Below are 21,857 nucleotides of genomic sequence, written 5' to 3' on the forward strand. Positions count from 1 at the left end.
CAGAATCAGCGCCTGTTCAAATATTCCAATTCGGAGATAGATTTTGTCAAAATTTACTCCTTTTGTAAATGGAGAGAGAGAGAGAGAGGGGGGGGGGGGGAGACAGAGATCAATCAGCAAGCCGGAGAAGAGACTTCTAAGATTTTCTTCTCCGGTAGAATTTTCCTGCTTGTTTCTCCTTCCTCATGCAGAAACAACAAGAGTTCAGCCATCAGCAAGCCAAGAGCAAACACTTGCTGCTCTCTGATTGGCCGAGGGCGGTTGGCCAGTCATTTCAGGTGTGAAGTGCAGTGTGCCAGGATAGGCTATAAAAGTAATCATTCCAGGAGGGGATGGTGGTCGGGGTTTGGGATGGCCAGAATTTTAGATTTTCTTCTCTAGGCTTGTTTCTCCTTTCTCACGCAGAAACAACAGGAGTTCAGCCATCAGCATTCTTCTCTAGGCTTGTTTCTCCTTTCTCACGCAGAAACAACAGGAGTTCAGCCATCAGCATTCTTCTCTAGGCTTGTTTCTCCTTTCTCACGCAGAAACAACAGGAGTTCAGCCATCAGCATTCTTCTCTAGGCTTGTTTCTCCTTTCTCACGCAGAAACAACAGGAGTTCAGCCATCAGCTTTCTGCGTGAGGAAGGAGAAACAGGCCCGCCTAGAGAAGAAAATCTAAGAAGCAAACACTTGCTGCTCTCTGATTGGCCGAGGGCGGTTGGCCAGTCATTTCAAGTGTGAAGTGCAGTGCCAGGATAGGCTATAAAAGTAATCATTCCAGGAGGGGATGGTGGTCGGGTTTGGGATGGCCAGAAATTTAGATTTTAGATTTTCTTCTCCAGGCTTGTTTCTCCTCCCTCATGCAGAAACAACAAGAGTTCAGACATTCCTCCCTCATGCAGAAAAAGAAACAACAAGAGTTCAGATATTCATTTTAGATTTTCTTCTCCAGGCTTGTTTCTCCTCCCTCATGCAGAAACAACAAGAGTTCAGACATTCCTCCCTCATGCAGAAAAAAAAACCAGCAAGAGTTCAGACATCAGCAGGCCAAGAAGAAAACACTTGCTGAACTATGATTGGCTGAGGGCGGTTGACCAGTCATTTCAGAATTCTCCCTGCCGGCTTAGAGAATTCTAAATTTCCGGTTGACCAGTCATTTCAGAATTCTCCCTGCCGGCTCAGAGAATTCTAAAATTCAGTCAATCAGAGTTCAGTATGAGGAAGTAGGAAGGACTGTTTTCGGTGCCACAGTGTCTCTAACTGGCATGGTTTTGAGCAACACTCTACCTGAAGCAGGGACGCATACCCTAGTACCCAATCACAACCCTATTTCAAACAGGACTCGAGCCAGACATCCAAGTATCTCCTTTCTGCCATCGCTTTCTCACACACACACACAAACACACGCTCACATACACACAAACACCTTACCGCTAACATTATAATTGTACCGCACAACTAAACGAATATGACAGTAGCATGGGGTGTACGTTTGAAGCAGCAGGGAGGCGCCGAGGCCCTGCACAGGACAATGCCGCAGAAGCATGGTACACGATGTCACATCCAATCACCCAGCTCTCCCGACATTAGAATTCTCTTCGCCGGCTTGGGGAATTCTAAAATTCAAGCAATCAGAGTTCAGTATGAGTAGGGACTTCGGTCATCAGCACACTAAGAAGGATTGCCGAGGGCTGAAGTCCTTACTCCTTTACCGTGCAATTAAATCCCACGAACGAGTCACTTAAAAAGTATGTTGCCCTAGACCTGTGCCCACCGGGCTGGGCTGCGAATAGGGCAGCGCCTACTTGACTCACGGGAAAGGATTTCATTGACCAACTCTACAACCAAAGCAGGGTTGCATAGCCCCCCTCCCCCCCCCCCCCACACACATATAAGCACACTCTGCTAAAAGCTGCAATTCCGTGGAGGCAACCATACCAGTATGGATACCCTAGTACCCAATCACAACCCTATTTCAAACAGCACTCAAACCAGACACTGAATGCCGTAACATCCAAATATCTCCTTTCTCCCATCGCTCACACACACACACACACCTTTGACGCCCATCGCCGGAGGTGATGATAGCAATGCTACGGCAGAAGCCATAGCAACTTGTGCTGGGATCACACCATTCAACAGCTTGCAAAGCTGAAGAATTGACCGTCACTATTCAGCCTGGTCTACACCATACAGCTATTTGGAGTGACATTTTCTGGCCAGTGAATCCCTATTTTTGGTCTTTTTCATTTCTTTCACACACACACACACACACACACACACACACACACACACACACACACACACACACACACACACACACACACCTTACTGCTAACAATAGAATTATACTGAACAACTAATCGAATATGACAGTAGCATGGGGTGTACGTTTCAAGCGGCAGGAAGGCCCCCGAGGCCCTGCACAGTATAATGCCACAGAAGCATGGTACACTGCACGTTACAAGCAACGATGTCACATCCAATCACCCAGCTCTCCCGGCATTAGAATTCAACAATCTGTAAACTGCTGAGTGGTTGACAATAGGGGAAGAATACATGTTGCGCTCCTTGTAAGGCCATGGGGTACAAGGAGTCATGCTGGCAACCGTTAGTTTCATGCGGGGAGCATCTCCTCATCACACACACGTGCACAAGCCCACTGCTATGACATAACGACGACCATGATCCACACACAACAACTAAGATAGCGGCAACAAGCGGCAAACAAACAGCACACTCGGAAAAAATATTTTTTCAGACACATGAAAAATTATAAGTTGATTGTTGATGTCCACTGCATCACTGTAGATGTTTGCAGCAGCAATGCCATGCATTACAGTGGCCAACAGTTCAGTCCGATGCACGTCTGAAGGCAAAGAAAAATATCACACGAATACAGTGGAACATAGATTATCCCCACATCATCTATCCGCAAGATCAAGTATTGGAATGGCAGCCGGAAGGCCGGTTACCTGGAATGGCAGGTCCTCCAAAGTTTCGAAAAATAAAAACAAAAAAAAGATGCACAATGCAGTACTTGAGTTCACCAGTGCAGTCGTGTAGTCTGTAGATATACCAGGTTAGTGTGTGCTGCTAGAATGCCCGGCGTCAATGCATGGTGGTATGCATTTTCGACGATGAAACTGTATGGCATGCATGTACATATACATAGTCCTTGTATGAGCCCTATGTCACTCTCTCATTATACGAACATTTTCCCCATCTGAGCTCCTTCTGAACAATGTCTGCCCAGAAGGGTTGGGATATGATTGACGCTATCCTACAAAACTGAGAATTTGGCATGTTCTTGTAGCGTGGCAACCCCGACGGCAACCCTGTTATACCATAAAGTACAGTGAATAGATCACCATCACCATCACCATCCCCATCCCCATCCCCATCCCCATCCCCATCCCCATCCCCATCCCCATCACCATCCCCATCCCCATCCCCATCACCATCACCATCCCCATCCCCATCACCATCACCATCCCCATCACCATCCCCATCCCCATCCCCATCACCATCCCCATCACCATCCCCATCACCATCCCCATCCCCATCCCCATCCCCATCACCATCCCCATCACCATCCCCATCACCATCCCCATCACCATCACCATCACCATCCCCATCCCCATGAGAAAAGCCTCTTTTACGGGCAAAGCAAATGTATATCATTACAATATGTAAAGTGAACAGGGGAAATCAACACAAAACCAACCGGAAAATGATGAAACACAAAAGCAGTCAAGGAAGTAAATCAATACAAAAACAAGCAATGAACACAGAGTAATAAAAGGGGAAAAAACCAAAATAGCATTATATTAGGTTGAGGCCAAAGGCAGCACCCTACTCCGCCTGGCGGCACTGGGCCAGAAATGAGTTCGGCTGTCGCCTCTTGCCGTACGAACCGCGGCAACCGCGGAAGCAGGTGACTGCCCATCGCAGCAAGCAGAAAGACAAACGGGTGCGTAGTATGCCCATTACTAGTGGGTACTTCAGTTCAGTATGGCGCTCAACAAACAGGGAGGCCAATGATTTCAGGAATTGAGTAGTTTCTGGGCCACTAAAGCCGTACGTCGAGAACACAAGTGGCGTGAAGGAGCCGCGCTCCACGTTAACCACACGGCTGGCGTATTGATTTTTCTTGTTTCGCTCGTGAGACTTCAGCTGACTCAGGGCTTGTGATCGAGACAACACAGACGCTGCGGGATGAGTGATCCGCACATCAAAGTAAGCGTCCTGTTGCCACGACCAAAAGCCGCGAGCCCGCACATCCAGACGAGCTTCTGCGCATCGGTTGAGGGAACGACCACCAGGCAAATGCTCACTGCTGCAGGGCAATAGCCGGGGCTCCGTCTCTACGTCCACCACTCCAGCCTCCCTCAGTAGTCCAGCAACCAAGTCCCGCACCTCATTGTGACGGGCAATGGTATAGCCGCCAGTGGCACAGGTAAGTGCATGAGCGGGGCTGAGAGGCACACCACAAACACATGAATCGGGTAGCCCACTCAACCTTCGCCCATAGCGGATGCACAGGGCATCACGGAAGTCGGATTTCTTCAGGATGGTTCCATCTTGCCACCGCGGGGCAACAGTCAACCATGACGATACTCCCTTTTCGGACGCGATTTCAACAAGAAATTGTTGCTCCGAGCTCAAGTCCGCCTTAATGTCTTGTTGCCGGCTGCATAGGCTCCGCATTTTGCTTGTCCGAGTCGAGCGTGCCAGCTGGCGGGTGTCCCCAACAGCATCGCGGACGGGATCATGATTGGAGAGCCTCACTCGGTCGGCAACCTCCTGGGTTGTATCACCGGAGCCCTCTGACTGGGCAGTATCCGACAAATCGCTCCTTGCCATATCACCAGGCACGCTTGGAGGGTTCGCATATGTGCCAGTCAACAGTAGCTGAACAAGAGGCTTTGTGATGCTCAAGGATGCTGCGAGCTCTGCTGGTGCACTATCCTGCAACAGAGGGAGGGCCAAACCACCAAGACGCACTGGAAATGACATCAGCTCTCTCTCAGGGCTACCAGGACGAACGCCATCCCCCAGAAGGGCAGGTATCAGGCAATCATTGATCCTCTCATCAAGCTCGGCCAGTATCTCAGCCGAACAAGGTGAGCAACGCAAGTGGTATGTCCATGTGGATGACAGACCCTTCGTAAAAACGGTGTATGCGGCCTGAGGCTGAGTGACAGCCATCCCCGTCACCATCACCATCACCATCCCCATCCCCATCCCCATCACCATCCCCATCACCATCCCCATCACCATCACCATCACCATGAGAAAAGCCTCTTTTACGGGCAAAGCAAATGTATATCATTACAATATGTAAAGTGAACAGGGGAAATCAACACAAAACCAACCGGAAAATGATGAAACACAAAAGCAGTCAAGGAAGTAAATCAATACAAAAACAAGCAATGAACACAGAGTAATAAAAGGGGAAAAAACCAAATAGCATTATATTAAGTTGAGGTCACCATCACCATCCCCATCCCCATCCCCATCACCATCACCATCACCATCCCCATCACCATCCCCATCACCATCACCATCCCCATCCCCATCCCCATCCCCATCACCATCACCATCACCATCCCCATCACCATCCCCATCCCCATCACCATCCCCATCACCATCACCATCACCATCACCATCACCATCACCATCACCATCCCCATCACCATCCCCATCCCCATCCCCATCCCCATCCCCATCCCCATCCCCATCCCCATCACCATCACCATCCCCATCACCATCACCATCCCTGCTGCTGTGTTGACTACCAGCTCTATTACAGCATGTGTGATGTGGGAGTTTAGATTGAGTTACTCAACTGCAGTACGGGATAATAATTATTATAAAATTGAATGCAGAAGACCAGCACCTGTTCGGAGAGTGCGGCCATACTGGACTGATTATGTACAGTTCCACCCACCAGTATTACGGTGTGAACTGGCTAGCATGTCTTATGCGCAGGCCGCAAACTAAAGCCCGTCCGTCCACAATACTCTGCCTCAATTTCTAGCTGATTTCTTTGCCCTTCGAGTGGACAAAATAGATTTGAAAAATCGCTCTGGGAAGCGACAATTTTAATGACGTGGAGGGAGTAGATAAAAAACTTCACACCTAGCGTGACATAGTAGAACAAGTAGTAGCCAGTCGTATCTGCCACGCAAGGACAGTACCCGGCACAGTCATGACTGGTTTTGGCATGCATCAGTGCTAATATTTATATTTATCCATCACAACTAAGACTAGTTTGACATATGTCAGTGCCAACATTATTCCATTACTTATTCCTCACATCATCCATAACATCTGTGTGATATTGGCCTTCATTCGTTGAATCGAGTAGAGTAATGTCAATCTAAGTGCTAAGTATCACGCATGATCTGATTCATAATGACTAGTCTTAGGTTTTTATTATCATTTGTCTGATGATTGCAGTGGCATGAAACTTTGAGTTACGACAAATCCAAACTGGACCTATTTCACATATTCCGTGTTTCGTGTAAGTAGGAGTGTTGAAGCAGCGTGACGTCAGCACTTCCACAGCATATTACTAGTATGGCATTCGCCGGGCTCACACAGAATGAAATGGCCGCGTTATTCTTGAGAACCTCGCTTGAAGCACCATTGACACTATCTGTATTTTGTTATGTGACATGTGATACTCGAGACAAGGAAATGCTCATTGCGTATAGTCACATGCAGTCGCAAGGCCACTGCCACAGTAGTTGACCAAAGTGCAACTTTTGCGACTTCCTGCGTGTTTTACAGGATAAACCTAACACAGCATTACAGTAAATGGATGAATGTACAGCCGGACATGCACACCAGTACTTGTACAACTAAAGCGCGATGCACTATATCACTTCTCCGAGGCGATGAGCGTCGAAAGACAGTCTTTTCATATCGTGCAAAGAATCTTCGATGCACAATGCACGGCACATCCCAGCGAAATCCAGGAGGGCACGCACAGTCCAAAACCGTACGCGAGCCGCAAAACTTGTGTCACGTGCGCCTGCCGTGTAGAAAGTGATGCACATCACTCGTCGCTCGTCGCAGAAGTTGAACTTGGCTCATTTTCCCCGCGATGCAACCTTCGGCGGAGCTGCGGCAGCCTTCAATGCAACGTTTTGCAGAAAACGACCGTCGATCACATCGCTCGTCACTCATCACGTCGCAGGAGCGATATTGTGCATCGCGCTTAACATGGTGTCAACATGGTCGAGGGCCTTATCGTTACGGAGCGCCAAATATACATTTCATGTGGGATTTCAGCGAGCGCAACTGCAGTACACACACTGACTATTGACAGACAGCATTGGAAGTCTCACAACTACACTTGGCAGGATATGTACTAGCTAAATGTCGTCTACAAGACTAGAAGATCACGTCAAAGCCATTTTACGACTTACTCTTCCAACGCTCCATGAAGGGCAACCAAAGTGAAGTTTGTCTCCTCCACGCAGCACGTGTGCACTGGGCTTGCATGTCCGCAACTCTGCTCTGTGTCCGATCCCCAGCTGGATGCCGATGCCCACTGCATCACAGTCCTTGGTTGCAATAGCGATAGTGTGTTGCACTTGTCCACTGTCCAGTTTGATGCACGTCTGCGGAGGAAGTTGAAAAATGAAGACATACACAGCGTGAATTCAGCATGTTCTTGTGGCCTCCCAATCGCCGTCCCGGAGAGAGTGCATTTCAAAAAATGCGAGTAGACAAGAAGTGTTTCACACCTTTTCGGCTGCGTTTTCTTGTCTTTGTTTTTTTGCATGATGCCATCAGTGATGTCTTCGCTTCACAGCTCTGCTCATACACATTTTCTTTTCTGTTTTTTTTTTGTTGCTGGAAACTACTGTTGTGGAAATTGAAATTCATTGAAAGCACGCACACCTACCTCAACCAAAAAACAAACAACCTGCCACCCATTTGCTCGGCATTGATCGGCCAGATCTGCATGCCGCCGCCTGTCCTGGTTACTAACACTGAATCTGTCCTCAGCAAAAACTGTCAACTCCATCCAGAATACAATCCTGCGACTCGTAGAGTACAGAACTATAATTATCTGGTCTTAGGGTGGTAAGTGCAACACAGCTAGGGAAAGAAATCGTTGCACTGAGTCGACAAGACGTTTCCAGTCTGAGGCCGCTGACAGGAGATCAGTCGTAACCAACTTTCGTCTGGCTGAACGCGAACTGGCTTCTCTCCCGCATTGCAAAACGAGATGAAGTCAAGCTCATTAGAATTTCGGTTTGTACGGTGTTTGCAGCAGTGCGGATTCGAATCTCCTCACGCATGTTTCTGACGATGGCCCAGAGTACGTTGTCGTGCCTCCACGTGTAACGTCCCTGGTCCAGTGCTACGCGGCATGTGCCAAGCACGTGGTGCGTAGTACAGGCCCATGCACGGCACAAACTACAGTACGGATCCACTACCGTGTTTCCCCAACGGTGAAGGTTCGTCGGAGAAGGTAGTACGTCAAGGGTTGACGGAAGAAGAAATTTCAAATCGTTACCAGTACCACCAGAATACAATCCTGCGACTCGTAGAGTACAGAACTATAATTATCTGGTCTTAGGGTGGTAAGTGCAACACAGCTAGGGAAAGAAATCGTTGCACTGAGTCGACAAGACGTTTCCAGTCTGAGGCCGCTGACAGGAGATCAGTCGTAACCAACTTTCGTCTGGCTGAACGCGAACTGGCTTCTCTCCCGCATTGCAAAACGAGATGAAGTCAAGCTCATTAGAATTTCGGTTTGTACGGTGTTTGCAGCAGTGCGGATTCGAATCTCCTCACGCATGTTTCTGACGATGGCCCAGAGTACGTTGTCGTGCCTCCACGTGTAACGTCCCTGGTCCAGTGCTACGCGGCATGTGCCAAGCACGTGGTGCGTAGTACAGGCCCATGCACGGCACAAACTACAGTACGGATCCACTACCGTGTTTCCCCAACGGTGAAGGTTCGTCGGAGAAGGTAGTACGTCAAGGGTTGACGGAAGAAGAAATTTCAAATCGTTACCAGTACCACCATACAAAAGGGATTTCCACGAGAGGTCCAGCCACATCACCAAAGTGTGTGTATGTGAGAGAGAGAGAGAGAGAGAGAGAGAAAGAGAGAGAGCGAGAGAGAGAGCGAGAGAGAGAGAGAGAGCGAGAGAGAGAGAGAGCGAGAGAGAGAGAGAGAACGCGAACGTGAGAGCGAGCGGGGGAGAGAGAGAGAGAGAGAGAGAGAGAGAGAGAGAGAGACAGCGAGATAGAGTGAGTGAGAGAGAGAGAGAGAGAGAATCAGGCAGACAGAAGATCAGACTCCAAACTCGAATTGCTGGGCCCTAAGTGGTTTGCCTATAAAGTCATATGACCAGTGCTCTGCAAAAACCGACCTTAGCTATTTTGGCGAAATTGAGTTTGTGCTGGATTGTTGACCCATGACCCTTTCTTCAACTTCTGGTGAAGTTTGAGGTGGATTGCATACATATTCAGTTAGATACAATGACAATTTCTTTGCACTTTTCCTACAATTTTTGAGGAAAAAAAGCTAAAATCCTGGATTTTATGCTACATTTTGGAGCTGTCATGACCCGGACTCGACTCGTCGTGAAAGCAAGCACGCAATGAGATTCAGCAGCCAAAAGCTGGGCTCCGAAATATTCTAGAGTTCTGTAAGAACCATGATTAGTCCTGCGAAGGATTTGGCACTTTCGTTAGTTGAGCAATCATGGCTTACAACTCGTGGCCTCGAGTCACAAGTGTTGTCGTACGGCGGCTACACCTTCAGTACAAGTCGTCAGCATTGTACTCACTACACTGTTGAGCTTGAGGGGACCCTGCTTAGTCCTGCAAGGGAGCTGATACCTTTGTTAGTCGAGCAAGCATGGCACCTCTTCTCGCGTCGTACGACGTAAAGGGTCCTGCAAGTGCTTCGCGCACTGAGGACTCCGTTATCCCTTTTTGGGAGAGGTCGCGGCTTGACCGTGAAGCGCCCTACGGGGTAATGAGAGGGAAGAGCCTACGGGGCAGAAGATGAAGGGTGACCCAATCAAGACACCGTACGAAGGCGGCGCGCTCTAGCTGCAGCAACATCCGACAGCGTACTCCAGGCTCCGTCGCACGATCGACGTACGAATAACCTCGGAGATCACTCATATTTGTAACACTATCATGTAATGTGGGTGAGCGAGCTCCCCGAAGCTATACTAAATATTTCCTACTAATTATTATATCACAATTATACTATAACCAAAATCACATAAAAGCCGCCTTCTTCCAACGAATAAAAGTATCTTTGATCGCTCCCCTTCAACCTTCGACTACCTTGTGTGAGCCGGAAAACAGGTGTGAGCTAGCAACTTGGATGGTGACTATATTGGTCGTCTACCTGGGTAGCCACTAGACTGATCTAAGCCAAGTCACAAACCCGCCAAGCGCGGCCCTGACAGAGCCAATGCTGTGAGAATTCAAGCAGCATGATTGCAACCAAACTTTGCAGAATAAATCTGTATGTCATAATCTTCAAAAGGAAAGGTTTATGATGGCATTGGATCTTCCTGTTGTGGAGATAGACACATTCTATCTCTGTTCTGTGGATGGTGTTGCTCACGAATCTGCTCGAAGAGGTATTTGGCTCTGTATGAGGATATGGCAGCCGGAGTGATGGGTAGAGGCAGGTGCAAAGTAGTGAAGAAGCTCAGATTAATGCCGGGTTAAAGGATATTGATAGTTTTATCTGGTACTGGTAGTAGAACACTGATCTAGTTATGTCTACATCTGCCGCACACATTGTTTCATAATCGGTGATATCATGGCAGTCTCTTTTCCAAATCTTGCCAAACGTACTGTATACAGGTTTGCCACCAGGCTTTGTGAACGCCTGATGAACAAGCTTCTTCGTAGTGATACTGGGCAAATACATGTAGGTTGGTGCTGGCTTGTTGTGCCCATGTGGATCTGCAGGTTAAGGGAGGCCATGAGCTATCATAATGCTCTATAAAATGCTTCAGCTCCACAACATCTTCCACAGGCAGTTCATTCCAGAGTTCATTCAATTCCTGTGTTGGGCTGATTTCACTTGCACTGACAGCAGCCTGCACAGATTTCAGCACCCAGGGCTTGATTCTGGGCTGGAGGCATACACAAAGACTTCCTGACATGCATGTACATGACTTCCACACCAGCCACTGACTGTAGCCTTCAGTAGTTCAGAGTAGTATTGTTGAGCCCCATCTATCACATCTCCCAGCATGCTGGACGCGCTGGGTAGCCTCACCACGTCTCCTGAGCACGTCTAGCTTTCCGCCTACACACAAGCAGCGCTCTGACTTGGTGAGGACGTGCGCTGTGTGCGCTGTAAATGTAAAGCAAGGTTTCAAGTGTCACGCTCTTGAAACAGCACCAGAGCGGAACAACTACAGCCCTTGTCAAACTTGTCGCGCACCTCCTGGATTGTAGACAGTACTTGAACCGATTTTTCTTGGTCTGCACTCTGTTTATTGCCGGCATTGAGGGCCTGGGCTGGTGGCAAAACTGACGCCTGATCGAAATTCTCCTCCGCATGGCCGTCCAGCTCGATCAGCGTTGCGACTCCACATTCGACTCTCCTCGGCAATGCTGTCATCAGAACTGCGATTGGACCAGGGCAAATAATGACTATTCATCGTGAAGGAGTTCGGATGAAACCCCTGGGAGAAGCCCACAGCAATTATTTGAGCGAGCGACCGTCTTCTGCTTCGTTCCGCCATGACTCTGACGTTGTGATCTTCAAAAATCGACAGACCGTGACGTTTTGATCTTTTTCTCGAAAACATTACGAAGCACCTAAGGTCGGTTTTCGCAGAGCGCGGGTCATATCGCGTTGCAGATATTTGATGTACACGTACGTAAACGCTTGTGACAGGCTACCAGTGCCCTGTAAGCATTTCAAACATTTTGAAAGCAAACATATTACGAGCTAACTTACCAGTGTGACGAGCAACGGAAGCCAGCATCACGTGTGGATGGTCTCTTCGATGACTCTGCGGCAGATTTTGATGACACTGTAGCAGACCTCCATGAAGCTGTAGCAGACCTCCATGACGCTGTAGCAGACCTCCATGACGCTGTAGCAGACCTCAATGACGCTGTAGCAGACCTCCATGACGCTGTAGCAGACCTCCAAGATGCTGTAGCAGATCTCCAAGACGCTGTAGCAGACCTCCAAGACGCTGTAGCAGACCTCCATGACGCTGTAGCAGACCTCCATGACGCTGTAGCAGACCTCGATGACGCTTTAGCAGACCTCCATGAAGCCGTAGCAGACCTCCAAGACGCTGTAGCAGACCTCGATGACGCTTTAGCAGACCTCCATGAAGCTGTAGCAGACCTCCAAGACGCTGTAGCAGATCTCAATGACGCTGTAGCAGACCTCAATGACGCTGTAGCAGACCTTGATGACGCTGTAGCACACCTCGATGACGATGCAGCAGATCACGATAACGCTGTAGCAGACCTGGATGATGCTGTAGCAGACCTTGATGACGCTGTAGCAGACCTCGATGACGCTGTAGCAGACCTGGATGACGCTGTAGCAGACCTCCATGACGCTGTAGCAGACCCCCATGACGCTGTAGCAGATCTCCTTGACGCTGTAGCAGGACTCCATGACGCTTTAGCAGACCTCCATGACGCTGTAGCCGACCTCCATGACGCTGTAGCAGACCTCGATGATGATGCAGCAGATCAAGATGATGCTGTAGGAGACCTTCATGACGCCGCAGCAGACCTCGATGACGTCGTAGAAGAGATAGATAGATAGACAGATAGATAGATAGATAGAGAGAGAGAGAGAGAGAGAGAGAGAGAGAGAGAAAGACAGAGAAAGTGAGAGAGAGTGAGAGAGACAGAGAGAGAGGGGAGAGAGAGAGACAGACAGACAAAGAGAGACAGAAAGGGAGAGACAGGGAAAGAGAGAGAGACAATGAGAGAGGGAGAGACAGGCAGACAGAGGATCAGACTCCACAATCGAATTGCTGGACCCTAAGTGGTTTGCCTATTTAGACAAAGTGTCGCCAGATATTTGATGTAAGACCGACTCATAGACTCGTTCACTGCCAAGCAACACACAACCCGAATCACCGGTCATGGAGTCACTTGGCTGCCCCACATTATCAAGCATATCAGAGCCCCACACTTCCCTTGAAGGAGTGAGGTTGAATGCAAGACTGACTCTTTGACTCGTTCACTGCCAAGCAACGCACATCCCGAATTGCCGGGCATGAAGTCACTTGGCTGCCCCGCATTATCAAGCATATCAGAGCCCAACACTTCCCATGAAGGATTGAGGTTGTTTAGTGACTCATCGGTCACTGACAGGCAACGTACATCCGAAATCACCAGGTATGGAGTTACAAGTTACAAGTTTCAAGGCATCCCCACAATATCAAGCATATCAGAGCCCCACACTTCCCTTGAAGGAGTGAGGTTGAATGCAAAACTGACTCTTCGACTCGTTTACTGCCTAGCAACGCACATCCCGAATTACCATGCATGGAGTCATTTAGCTGCCCCACATTATCATGCATATCAGAGCCCCATACTTCCCTTGAAGGAGTGAGGTTGAACGCTGGAATGACACAACGTTCACTGCCAGACAACACACGTCCCGAATCACGAGGTATGGAGTTACAAGGCTTTCCCGGATTGTCAAGCATATCAGGGCCCCACACTTCCCTTGAAGGAGTGAGGTTTAATGCAGGACTGACTCATCGAATCGTTCAATGCCAAGCAACACACAACCCGAATCACCGGTCATGGAGTCCCTTGGCTGCCCAGCATGATCAAGCATATCAGAGCCCCACATTTCCCTTGAAGGAGTGGGGTTGAATGCAAGAATGACACAACGTTCACTGCCAAACAACACACATCCCGAATTACCAGGTATGGAGTTACAAGGCTTCCCCACTTTGTCAAGCATATCAGGGCCCCACACTTCCCTTGAAGGCATGAGGTTGAGTGTAAGTTTGGCTCCTCGACACGTTCACTGCCAAGCAACACACATCCTGAATCACCGGGCATGGAGTCATTTGGCTTCCTCGCATTATCATGCATATAGAAGCCCCACCCTTTCATTGAAGGAGTGAGGTTGAACGTAAGAATGACTCATCGTTCACAACACACATCCAAATCACCAGGTATGGAGTTACAAGGCTGCCCCACATTGTCAAACACATCAGGGCCCCACACTTCCCTTGAAGGAGTGAGGTTGAACGCAAGAAGGACTCATCGACCCCTTCACTGCCAAGCAACACACATCCCGAATGACTAGGTAAGGAGTGACAAGGCATCCCCGCATTGTCAAGCATATCAAGGCCCCACACTTCCCTTGAACGAGTGAAGTTGAATGCAAGACTGACTCATCGACTCATTCACTGCCAAGCTACACACATCCCGAATCACCAGGCACGGAGTCACTTGGCTGCTCTGCATTATCAAGCATATCAGAGCCCCACACTTCCCTTGAAGGAGTGGGGTTGAATGCAAGGAGTCATCGTACACTGCCCAGCAACACACATCCCGAATCACCAGGTTATGGGTGACAAGGCTACCCCACATTATCAAGCATATCAGAGCCCCACACTTCCCTTGAAGGAGTGAGGTTGAATGCAAGACTATATCATCGCCTCGTTCACTGCCAAGCAACACGCATCCCGAATCAAAGGGCATGGAGTCACTTGGCTGCCCCGCATTATCAAGCATATCAGAGCCCCACACTTCCCTTGAAGGAGTGAGGTTGACTGCAAGACTGACTGTTCGACTCGTTCACGGCCAAGCAACGCACATCCCGAATTGCCGGGCATGGAGTCACTTGGCTGCCTCGCATTATCAAGCATATCAGAGCCCCACACTTCCCTTGAAGGAGTGGGGTTGAACGCAAGAAGGAGTCATCGTACACTGCCAGGCAACACACATCCCGAATCACCAGGTATGGAGTCACTTGACTGCCCTACATTATCAAGCATATCAGAGCCCCACACTTCCCTTGAAGGAGTGGGGTTGAACGCAAGGAGTCATCGTACACTGCAAAGCAACACACATCCCTAATCACCAGGTATGGAGTCACTTGGCTGCCCCGCATTATCAAGCATATCAGAGCCCCACACTTCCCTTGAAGGAGTGGGGTTGAACGCAAGAAGGAGTCATCGTACACTGCCAAGCAACACACATCCCGAATCACCAGGTAATGGGTGACAAGGCTACCCCACATTATCAAGCATATCAGAGTCCCACACTTCCCTTGAAGGAGTGAGGTTGAATGCAAGACTGACTCATCAACTCGTTCACTGCCAAGCAACACACATCCCGAATCACCAGGTATGGACTTACAAGGCTTCCCCACTTTGTCAAGCATATACGGCCCCACACTTCCCTTGAAGGAGTGAGGTTGAATGCATGACTGACTCGTGGACTCGTTCAACACCAAGCAACACACAACCCGGATCACCGGGCATGGAGTCACTTGGCTGCCTCGCATTATCAAGCATATCAGAGCCCCACACTTCCCTTGAAGGAGTGGGGTTGAACGCAAGAAGGAGTCATCGTACACTGCCAAGCACCACACATCCCGAATCACGAGGAATGGGGTGACAAGGCTTCCCCACATTAGCAAGCATATCAGAGCCCCACACTTCCCTTGAAGGAGTGAGGTTGCACGCAAGAAGGAGTCATCGTACACTGCCAAGCAACACACATCCCGAATCACCAGGTAATGGGTGACAAGGCTACCCCACATTATCAAGCATATCAGATATCAGAGCCCCACATTTGCCTTGAAGGAGTGAGGTTGAATGCATGACTGACTCATCGACTCGTTCAATGCCGAGCAACACACAACCCGAATCACCGGGCATGGAGTCACTTGGCTGCCTCGCATTATCAAGCATATCAGAGCCCCACACTTACCTTGAACGAATGGGGTTGAACGCAAGAAGGATTCATCGTACACTGCCAAGCAACACACATCCCGAATCACGAGGAATGGGGTGACAAGGCTTCCCCACATTATCAAGCATATCAGAGCCCCACATTTCCCTTGAAGGAGTGAGGTTGAATGCAAGACTGACTCATCGACTCGTTCACTGCCAAGCTACACACATCCCGAATCACCAGGCATCGTGTCACTTGGCTACTCCGCATTATCAAGCATATCAGAGCCCCACACTTCCCTTGAAGGAGTGGGGTTGAACGCAAGGAGTCATCGTACACTGCCAAGCAACACACATCCCGAATCACTAGGTTATGGGTGACAAGGCCACCCCACATTATAAAGCATATCAGAGCCCCACACTTCCCTTGAAGGAGTGAGGTTGAATGCAAGACTGAATCATCGACTCGTTCACTGCCAAGCAACACACATCCCGAATCAAAGGGCATGGAGTCACTTGGCTGCCGCGCATTATCAAGCATATCAGAGCCCCACACTTCCCTTGAAGGAGTGAGGTTGAATGCAAGACTGACTCTTCGACTCGTTCACGGCCAAGCAACGCACATCTCGAATTGCAGGGCATGGAGTCACTTGGCTGCCTCGCATTATAAAGAATATCAGAGCCCCACACTTCCCTTGTTGGAGTGGGGATGAACGCAAGAAGGAGTCATCGTACACTGCCAAGCAACACACATCCCGAATCACCAGGTATGGAGTCACTTGACTGCCCCACATTATCAAGCATATCAGAGCCCCACACTTCCCTTGAAGGAGTGAGGTCGAATGCAAGACTGACTCATCGACTCGTTCACTGCCAAGCAACACACACCCCGAATCACCGGGCATGGATTCACTTGGCTGACCCACATTATCAAGCGTATCAGAGCCCCACACTTCCCTTGAAGGAGTGGGGTTGAACGCAAGAAGGAGTCATCGTACACTGCCAAGCAACACACATCCCGAATCTCCAGGTAATGGGTGACAAGGCTACCCCACATTATCAAGCATATCAGAGCCCCACACTTCCCTTGAAGAAGGAGTGAGGTTGAATGCAAGACTGACTCATCAACTCGTTCACTGCCAAGCAACACACATCCCGAATCACCAGGTATGGAGTTACAAGGCTTCTCCACTTTGTCAAGCATATCAGGCCCCACACTTCCCTTGAAGAAGTGAGGTTGAATGCATGACTGACTCATCGACTCGTTCAATGCCAAGCAACACACATCCCGAATCACCGGGCATGGAGTCACTTGGCTGCCTCGCATTGTCAAGCATATCAGAGCCCCACACTTCCCTTGAAGGAGTGGGGTTGAACGCAAGGAGTCATCGTACACTGCCCAGCAACACACATCCCGAATCACCAGGTGATGGGTGACAAGGCTACCCCACATTATCAAGCATATCAGAGCCCCACACTTCCCTTGAAGGAGTGAGGTTGAATGCAAGACTATATCATCGACTCGTTCACTGCCAAGCAACACACATCCCGAATCACCGGTCATGGAGTCACTTGGCTGCCCCGCATTATCAAGCATATCAGAGCCCCACACTTCCCTTGAAGGAGTGAGGTTGAATGCAAGACTGACTCTTCGACTCGTTCACAGCCAAGCAACACACATCCCGAATTGCCGGGCATGGAGTCACTTGGCTGCCTCGCATTATCAAGCATATCAGAGCCCCACACTTCCCTTGAAGGAGTGAGGTTGAATGCAAGACTGACTCATCGACTCGTTCACTGCCAAGCAACACACATCCCAAAGCACCGGGCATGGAGTCACTTGGCTGCTCCGCATTATCAAGCATATCAGAGCCCCACACTTCCCTTGAAGGAGTGGGGTTGAACGCAAGGAGTCATCGTACACTGCCAAGCAACACACATCCCGAATCACCAGGTGATGGGTGACAAGGCTACCCCACATTATCAAGCAGATCTGAGCCCCACACTTCCCTTGAAGGAGTGATGTTGAATGCAAGACTGACTCATCGACTCGTTCACTGCCAAGCAACACACATCCCGAATCAAAGGGCATGGAGTCACTTGGCTGCCCCGCATTATCAAGCATATCAGAGCCCCACACTTCCCTTGAAGGAGTGAGGTGGAGTGCAAGACTGACTCATCGACTTCTTCAATGCCAAGCAACACACAACCCGAATCACTGGGCATGGGGTTACTTCGCTGCCCCGCATTATCAAGCATATCAGATCCCCAGACTTCCCCTGAAGGATTCATCGTACACTGCCAAGCAACACACATCCCGAATCACGAGGAATGGGGTGACAAGGCTTCACAACATCATCAAGCATATCAGAGCCCCACATTTCCCTTGAAGGAGTGAGGTTGAATGCAAGACTGACTCATCAACTCGTTCACTGCCAAGCTACACACATCCCGAATCACCAGGCATGGTGTCACTTGGCTACTCCGCATTATCAAGCATATCAGAGCCCCGCACTTCCCTTGAAGGAGTGGGGTTGAACGCAAGGAGTCATCGTACACTGCCAAGCAACACACATCCCGAATCACCAGGTTATGGGTGACAAGGCTACCCCACATTATCAAGCATATCAGAGCCCCACACTTCCCTTGAAGGAGTGAGGTTGAATGCAAGACTGAATCATCGACTCGTTCACTGCCAAGCAACACACATCCCGAATCAAAGGGCATGGAGTCACTTGGCTGCCCCGCATTATCAAGCATATCAGAGCCCCACACTTCCCTTGAAGGAGTGAGGTTGACTGCAAGACTGACTCTTCGACTCGTTCACGGCCAAGCAACGCACATCCCGAATTGCCGGGCATGGAGTCACTTGGCTGCCTCGCATTATCAAGCATATCAGAGGCCCACACTTCCCTTGAAGGAGTGAGGTTGAATGCAAGACTGACTCATCGACTCGTTCACTGCCAAGCAACACACATCCCGAATCACCAGGTACGGAGTGACAAGGCTTTCCCACATTATCAAGCATATCAGAGCCCCACACTTCCCTTGAAGGAGTGGGGTTGAATGCAAGACTGACTCTTCGACTCACTCACGGCCAAGCAACGCACATCCCGAATTACCGGGCATGGAGTCACTTGGCTACCGCATTATCAAGCATATCAGAGCCCAACACTTCCATTGAAGGATTAAGGTTGAACGCTAGAATGACTCATCGTTCACTGCCGAACAACACACATCCCGAATCACCAGGTATGGAGTGACAAGGCTTCCCCACTTTATCAAGCATATCAGAGCCCCACTGTTCCCTTAAATGAGTGAGGTTGAACGCAAGAAGGACTCATTGTTCATTGCCAAGCAACACACATCCCGCATCACCGGGCATGGAGTGACTTTGCTGCCCCGCATTATCAAGAATATCAGAGCCCCACACTTCCCTTGAAGGAGTGAGGTTGAAAGGAAGAATGAATCATCGACTCCTTCACTTCCAAGCAACCCATATCCCGAATCACTGGGCATGGACTCACTTGGCTGCCCCGCATTATCAAGCATATCGGAGCCCCACACTTCCCTTGAAGGAGTGAGGTTGAACGCAAGAAGGACTCATCGACTCCTTCACTGCCAAGAAACACACATCCCGAATCACCAGGTATGGAGTGACAAGGCTTCCCCACATTATCAAGCATATCAGAGCCCCACACTTCCCTTGAAGGAGGGAGGTTGAATACAAGACTGACTCATCCACTCGTTCAATGCCAAGTAACACACAACCCGAATCTCCGGGCATGAAGTCACTTGGCTGCCCCGCATTATCAAGCATATCAGAGCCTCACACTTCCCTTGAAGGAGTGGGGTTGAACGCAAGAAGGAGTAATCGTACGCTGCCAAGCAACACACATCCCGAATCACGAGGAATGGGGTGACAAGGCTTCCCCACATTATCAAGCATATCAGAGCCCCACACTTCCCTTCAAGGAGTGAGGTTGTATGCAAGACTGTCTCATCGACTCGTTCACTGCCAAGCAACACACATCCCGAATCACAGGGCATGGAGTCACTTGGCTGCTCCGCATTATCAAGCATATCTGAGGCCCACACTTCCCTTGAAGGAGTGAGGTTGAATGCAAGACTGACTCATCGACTCGTTCACTGCCAAGCAACACACATCCCGAATCAAAGGGCATGGAGTCACTTGGCTGCCCCGCATTATCAAGCATATCAGAGCCCCACACTTCGCGTTTCTCCAATGAACCCCAGAACCAGGAACCAGCACAATAATGCCACCAGCCACGCCTATCAACTGTCAGACACGCTCCCTGTCTCAGCTCCATCCGTCGTGAAGCGGTCGTTCCCGTACTGCTGTATTGGCGCATGGAACTCCCTTCCTGACAGGCTGCTGTCGCAGTGCCCACACAAAACACGTTTTCAGTCATTCAAGACAAAGGTCTACCGACACCTGAGAGACAGCAACTGGTACTGGGCAACAGATTCCCTGTAATTTTTCGAGCTCGTCGCTTGCCGGACCCGCTAATCCGCGTACCTGGCCTTGCTCAGAGTGCTCAGCTGTGTTTTGCATACATGGAAAAACTTGTTATGATTCTTTTCTTTTCTCTGTTTATTCTTTTACCAGGCGTGGGCCATCCCCTGGATTATCAAAATGGGTGCCTGATTATTTTTCTGTTTTTTAGCTTGTTTTCTTTACACTTCTTTGTGGGAGTTTCGTTTCAGATCTATTAAAAAAGTTCATAAGTTTTGGTTGATGAAGTTGACATGTACATTGTACATCAGTCCAAACACTGATAATAAACAATCTCTTTTCATCTTGTTTTTATTTTTCTAAACACCTACCGGTACTTTTACCCATTCTACTTCCCCATAGCTAGATCTAGCTTTGCTTTACATTTCTGTTTCTTTTTCCTGGTGCGTGCTTGTGGCATTGAAGCCGAGACCTTTGGTCGGTGGAGCCCCTGGTACCTCACCATCACTGCTGCCCAGTGCAGCCCCTGCTCAGTAGCTGTTTGTTTTTGTCCACATAATTATTTATTTTACGAGTTGGGTTTGTGAATAATAGTAAAAAAAATAAAAAAATAAAAAAAATAAAAAAAACTTCCCTTGAAGGAGTGGGGTTGAACGCAAGAAGGAGTCATCGCACACTGCCAAGCAACACACATCCCGAATCACCAGGTAATGGGTGACAAGGCTACCCCACATTATCAAGCATATCAGAGCCCCACACTTCCCTTGAAGGAGTGAGGTTGAATGCATGACTGACTCATCGACTCGTTCACTGCCAAGCAACATGCATCCCGAATCACCGGGCATGGAGTCACTTGGCTGCCCCGCATTATCAAGCATATCAGAGCCCCACACTTTCCCTGAAGGAGTGAGGTTGAATGCAAGACTGACTCGTCGACTGACTTCGAAGCAAAACATATGGCAAATAAACTGGCCTGGAAGCATTTGGCTGCCCCACATTATCAAGCATATCAGACTCGCACACTTCAGCACTGAGCAACTAACACACCGAATTACTGGGTTTGTAGTTACTAGGCTGGCCCTACCGTTCACAAGGTACTAAGAAAAGGACATCTACAATGCGGGAACACAGATTTCCACCATTTCCAATAAAGGCAACTTACTTACCTTTTTGCGCTCGACATTTCGCTATCGGTTGATGTGTTCACTTCATCTTTCTCTTCCGAATTTGTTCAAGTACTAGTGGGGTCCTTTTTCCGTGAACGATTTGTTTCGACAGTCCCAGCGTCGTTATTGGTAAACTAATCAAATAATTCTACGGTCCATTCAAGCGGCAGCTAGCTGTCGCATGGAAGCAGGCTCTCCCTTTTTCACAAACAAAAAAATGGTAGTTTATTTGATGCAAATGCAGGCGCTAGCCTAGGACAGCTGCACAGACGGAGATGCAGTTCTCAACCATTATGAGGCGCATGCGTGCTGAGT

General features: G+C 49.2%; 3 protein-coding genes across 4 annotated transcripts; all 3 read right to left on the bottom strand.

The window, feature by feature from the left end:
* Nucleotides 1-2,329: 2,329 nt before the first annotated feature.
* Nucleotides 2,330-21,753, bottom strand: LOC135822312 (uncharacterized). 2 transcript variants are annotated; one of them, XM_065335054.1, is made up of 4 exons: nucleotides 21,543-21,753; nucleotides 11,960-12,760; nucleotides 7,423-7,617; nucleotides 2,330-2,852 (listed from the first exon to the last, which is right to left on the bottom strand). In XM_065335054.1, the coding sequence occupies exon 2, from the start codon at nucleotides 12,638-12,640 to the stop codon at nucleotides 12,332-12,334; it is 309 nt and encodes a 102-aa protein (XP_065191126.1). In that variant the 5' UTR covers nucleotides 12,641-12,760; nucleotides 21,543-21,753; the 3' UTR covers nucleotides 2,330-2,852; nucleotides 7,423-7,617; nucleotides 11,960-12,331. The 2 variants fall into 2 exon arrangements, with proteins under 2 accessions (XP_065191126.1, XP_065191125.1); XM_065335053.1 differs by lacking the exon at nucleotides 21,543-21,753 and having other exon boundaries at nucleotides 11,960-20,969.
* LOC135823623 (uncharacterized) lies at nucleotides 2,820-5,224 on the bottom strand. Its single transcript, XM_065336468.1, has 3 exons — nucleotides 4,506-5,224; nucleotides 3,341-3,638; nucleotides 2,820-2,852 (listed from the first exon to the last, which is right to left on the bottom strand). The coding sequence occupies exons 1-3, from the start codon at nucleotides 5,222-5,224 to the stop codon at nucleotides 2,820-2,822; spliced, it is 1,050 nt and encodes a 349-aa protein (XP_065192540.1).
* On the bottom strand, nucleotides 5,459-7,966 carry LOC135823624 (aspartate and glycine-rich protein-like). The gene is made up of 3 exons (XM_065336469.1): nucleotides 7,905-7,966; nucleotides 7,423-7,617; nucleotides 5,459-5,789 (listed from the first exon to the last, which is right to left on the bottom strand). The coding sequence occupies exons 1-3, from the start codon at nucleotides 7,964-7,966 to the stop codon at nucleotides 5,459-5,461; spliced, it is 588 nt and encodes a 195-aa protein (XP_065192541.1).
* Nucleotides 21,754-21,857: the final 104 nt, after the last annotated feature.

Source organism: Sycon ciliatum, chromosome 8, assembly GCF_964019385.1.
Source record: "Sycon ciliatum chromosome 8, ocSycCili1.1, whole genome shotgun sequence".
Taxonomy (NCBI): Eukaryota; Metazoa; Porifera; class Calcarea; order Leucosolenida; family Sycettidae; genus Sycon; species Sycon ciliatum.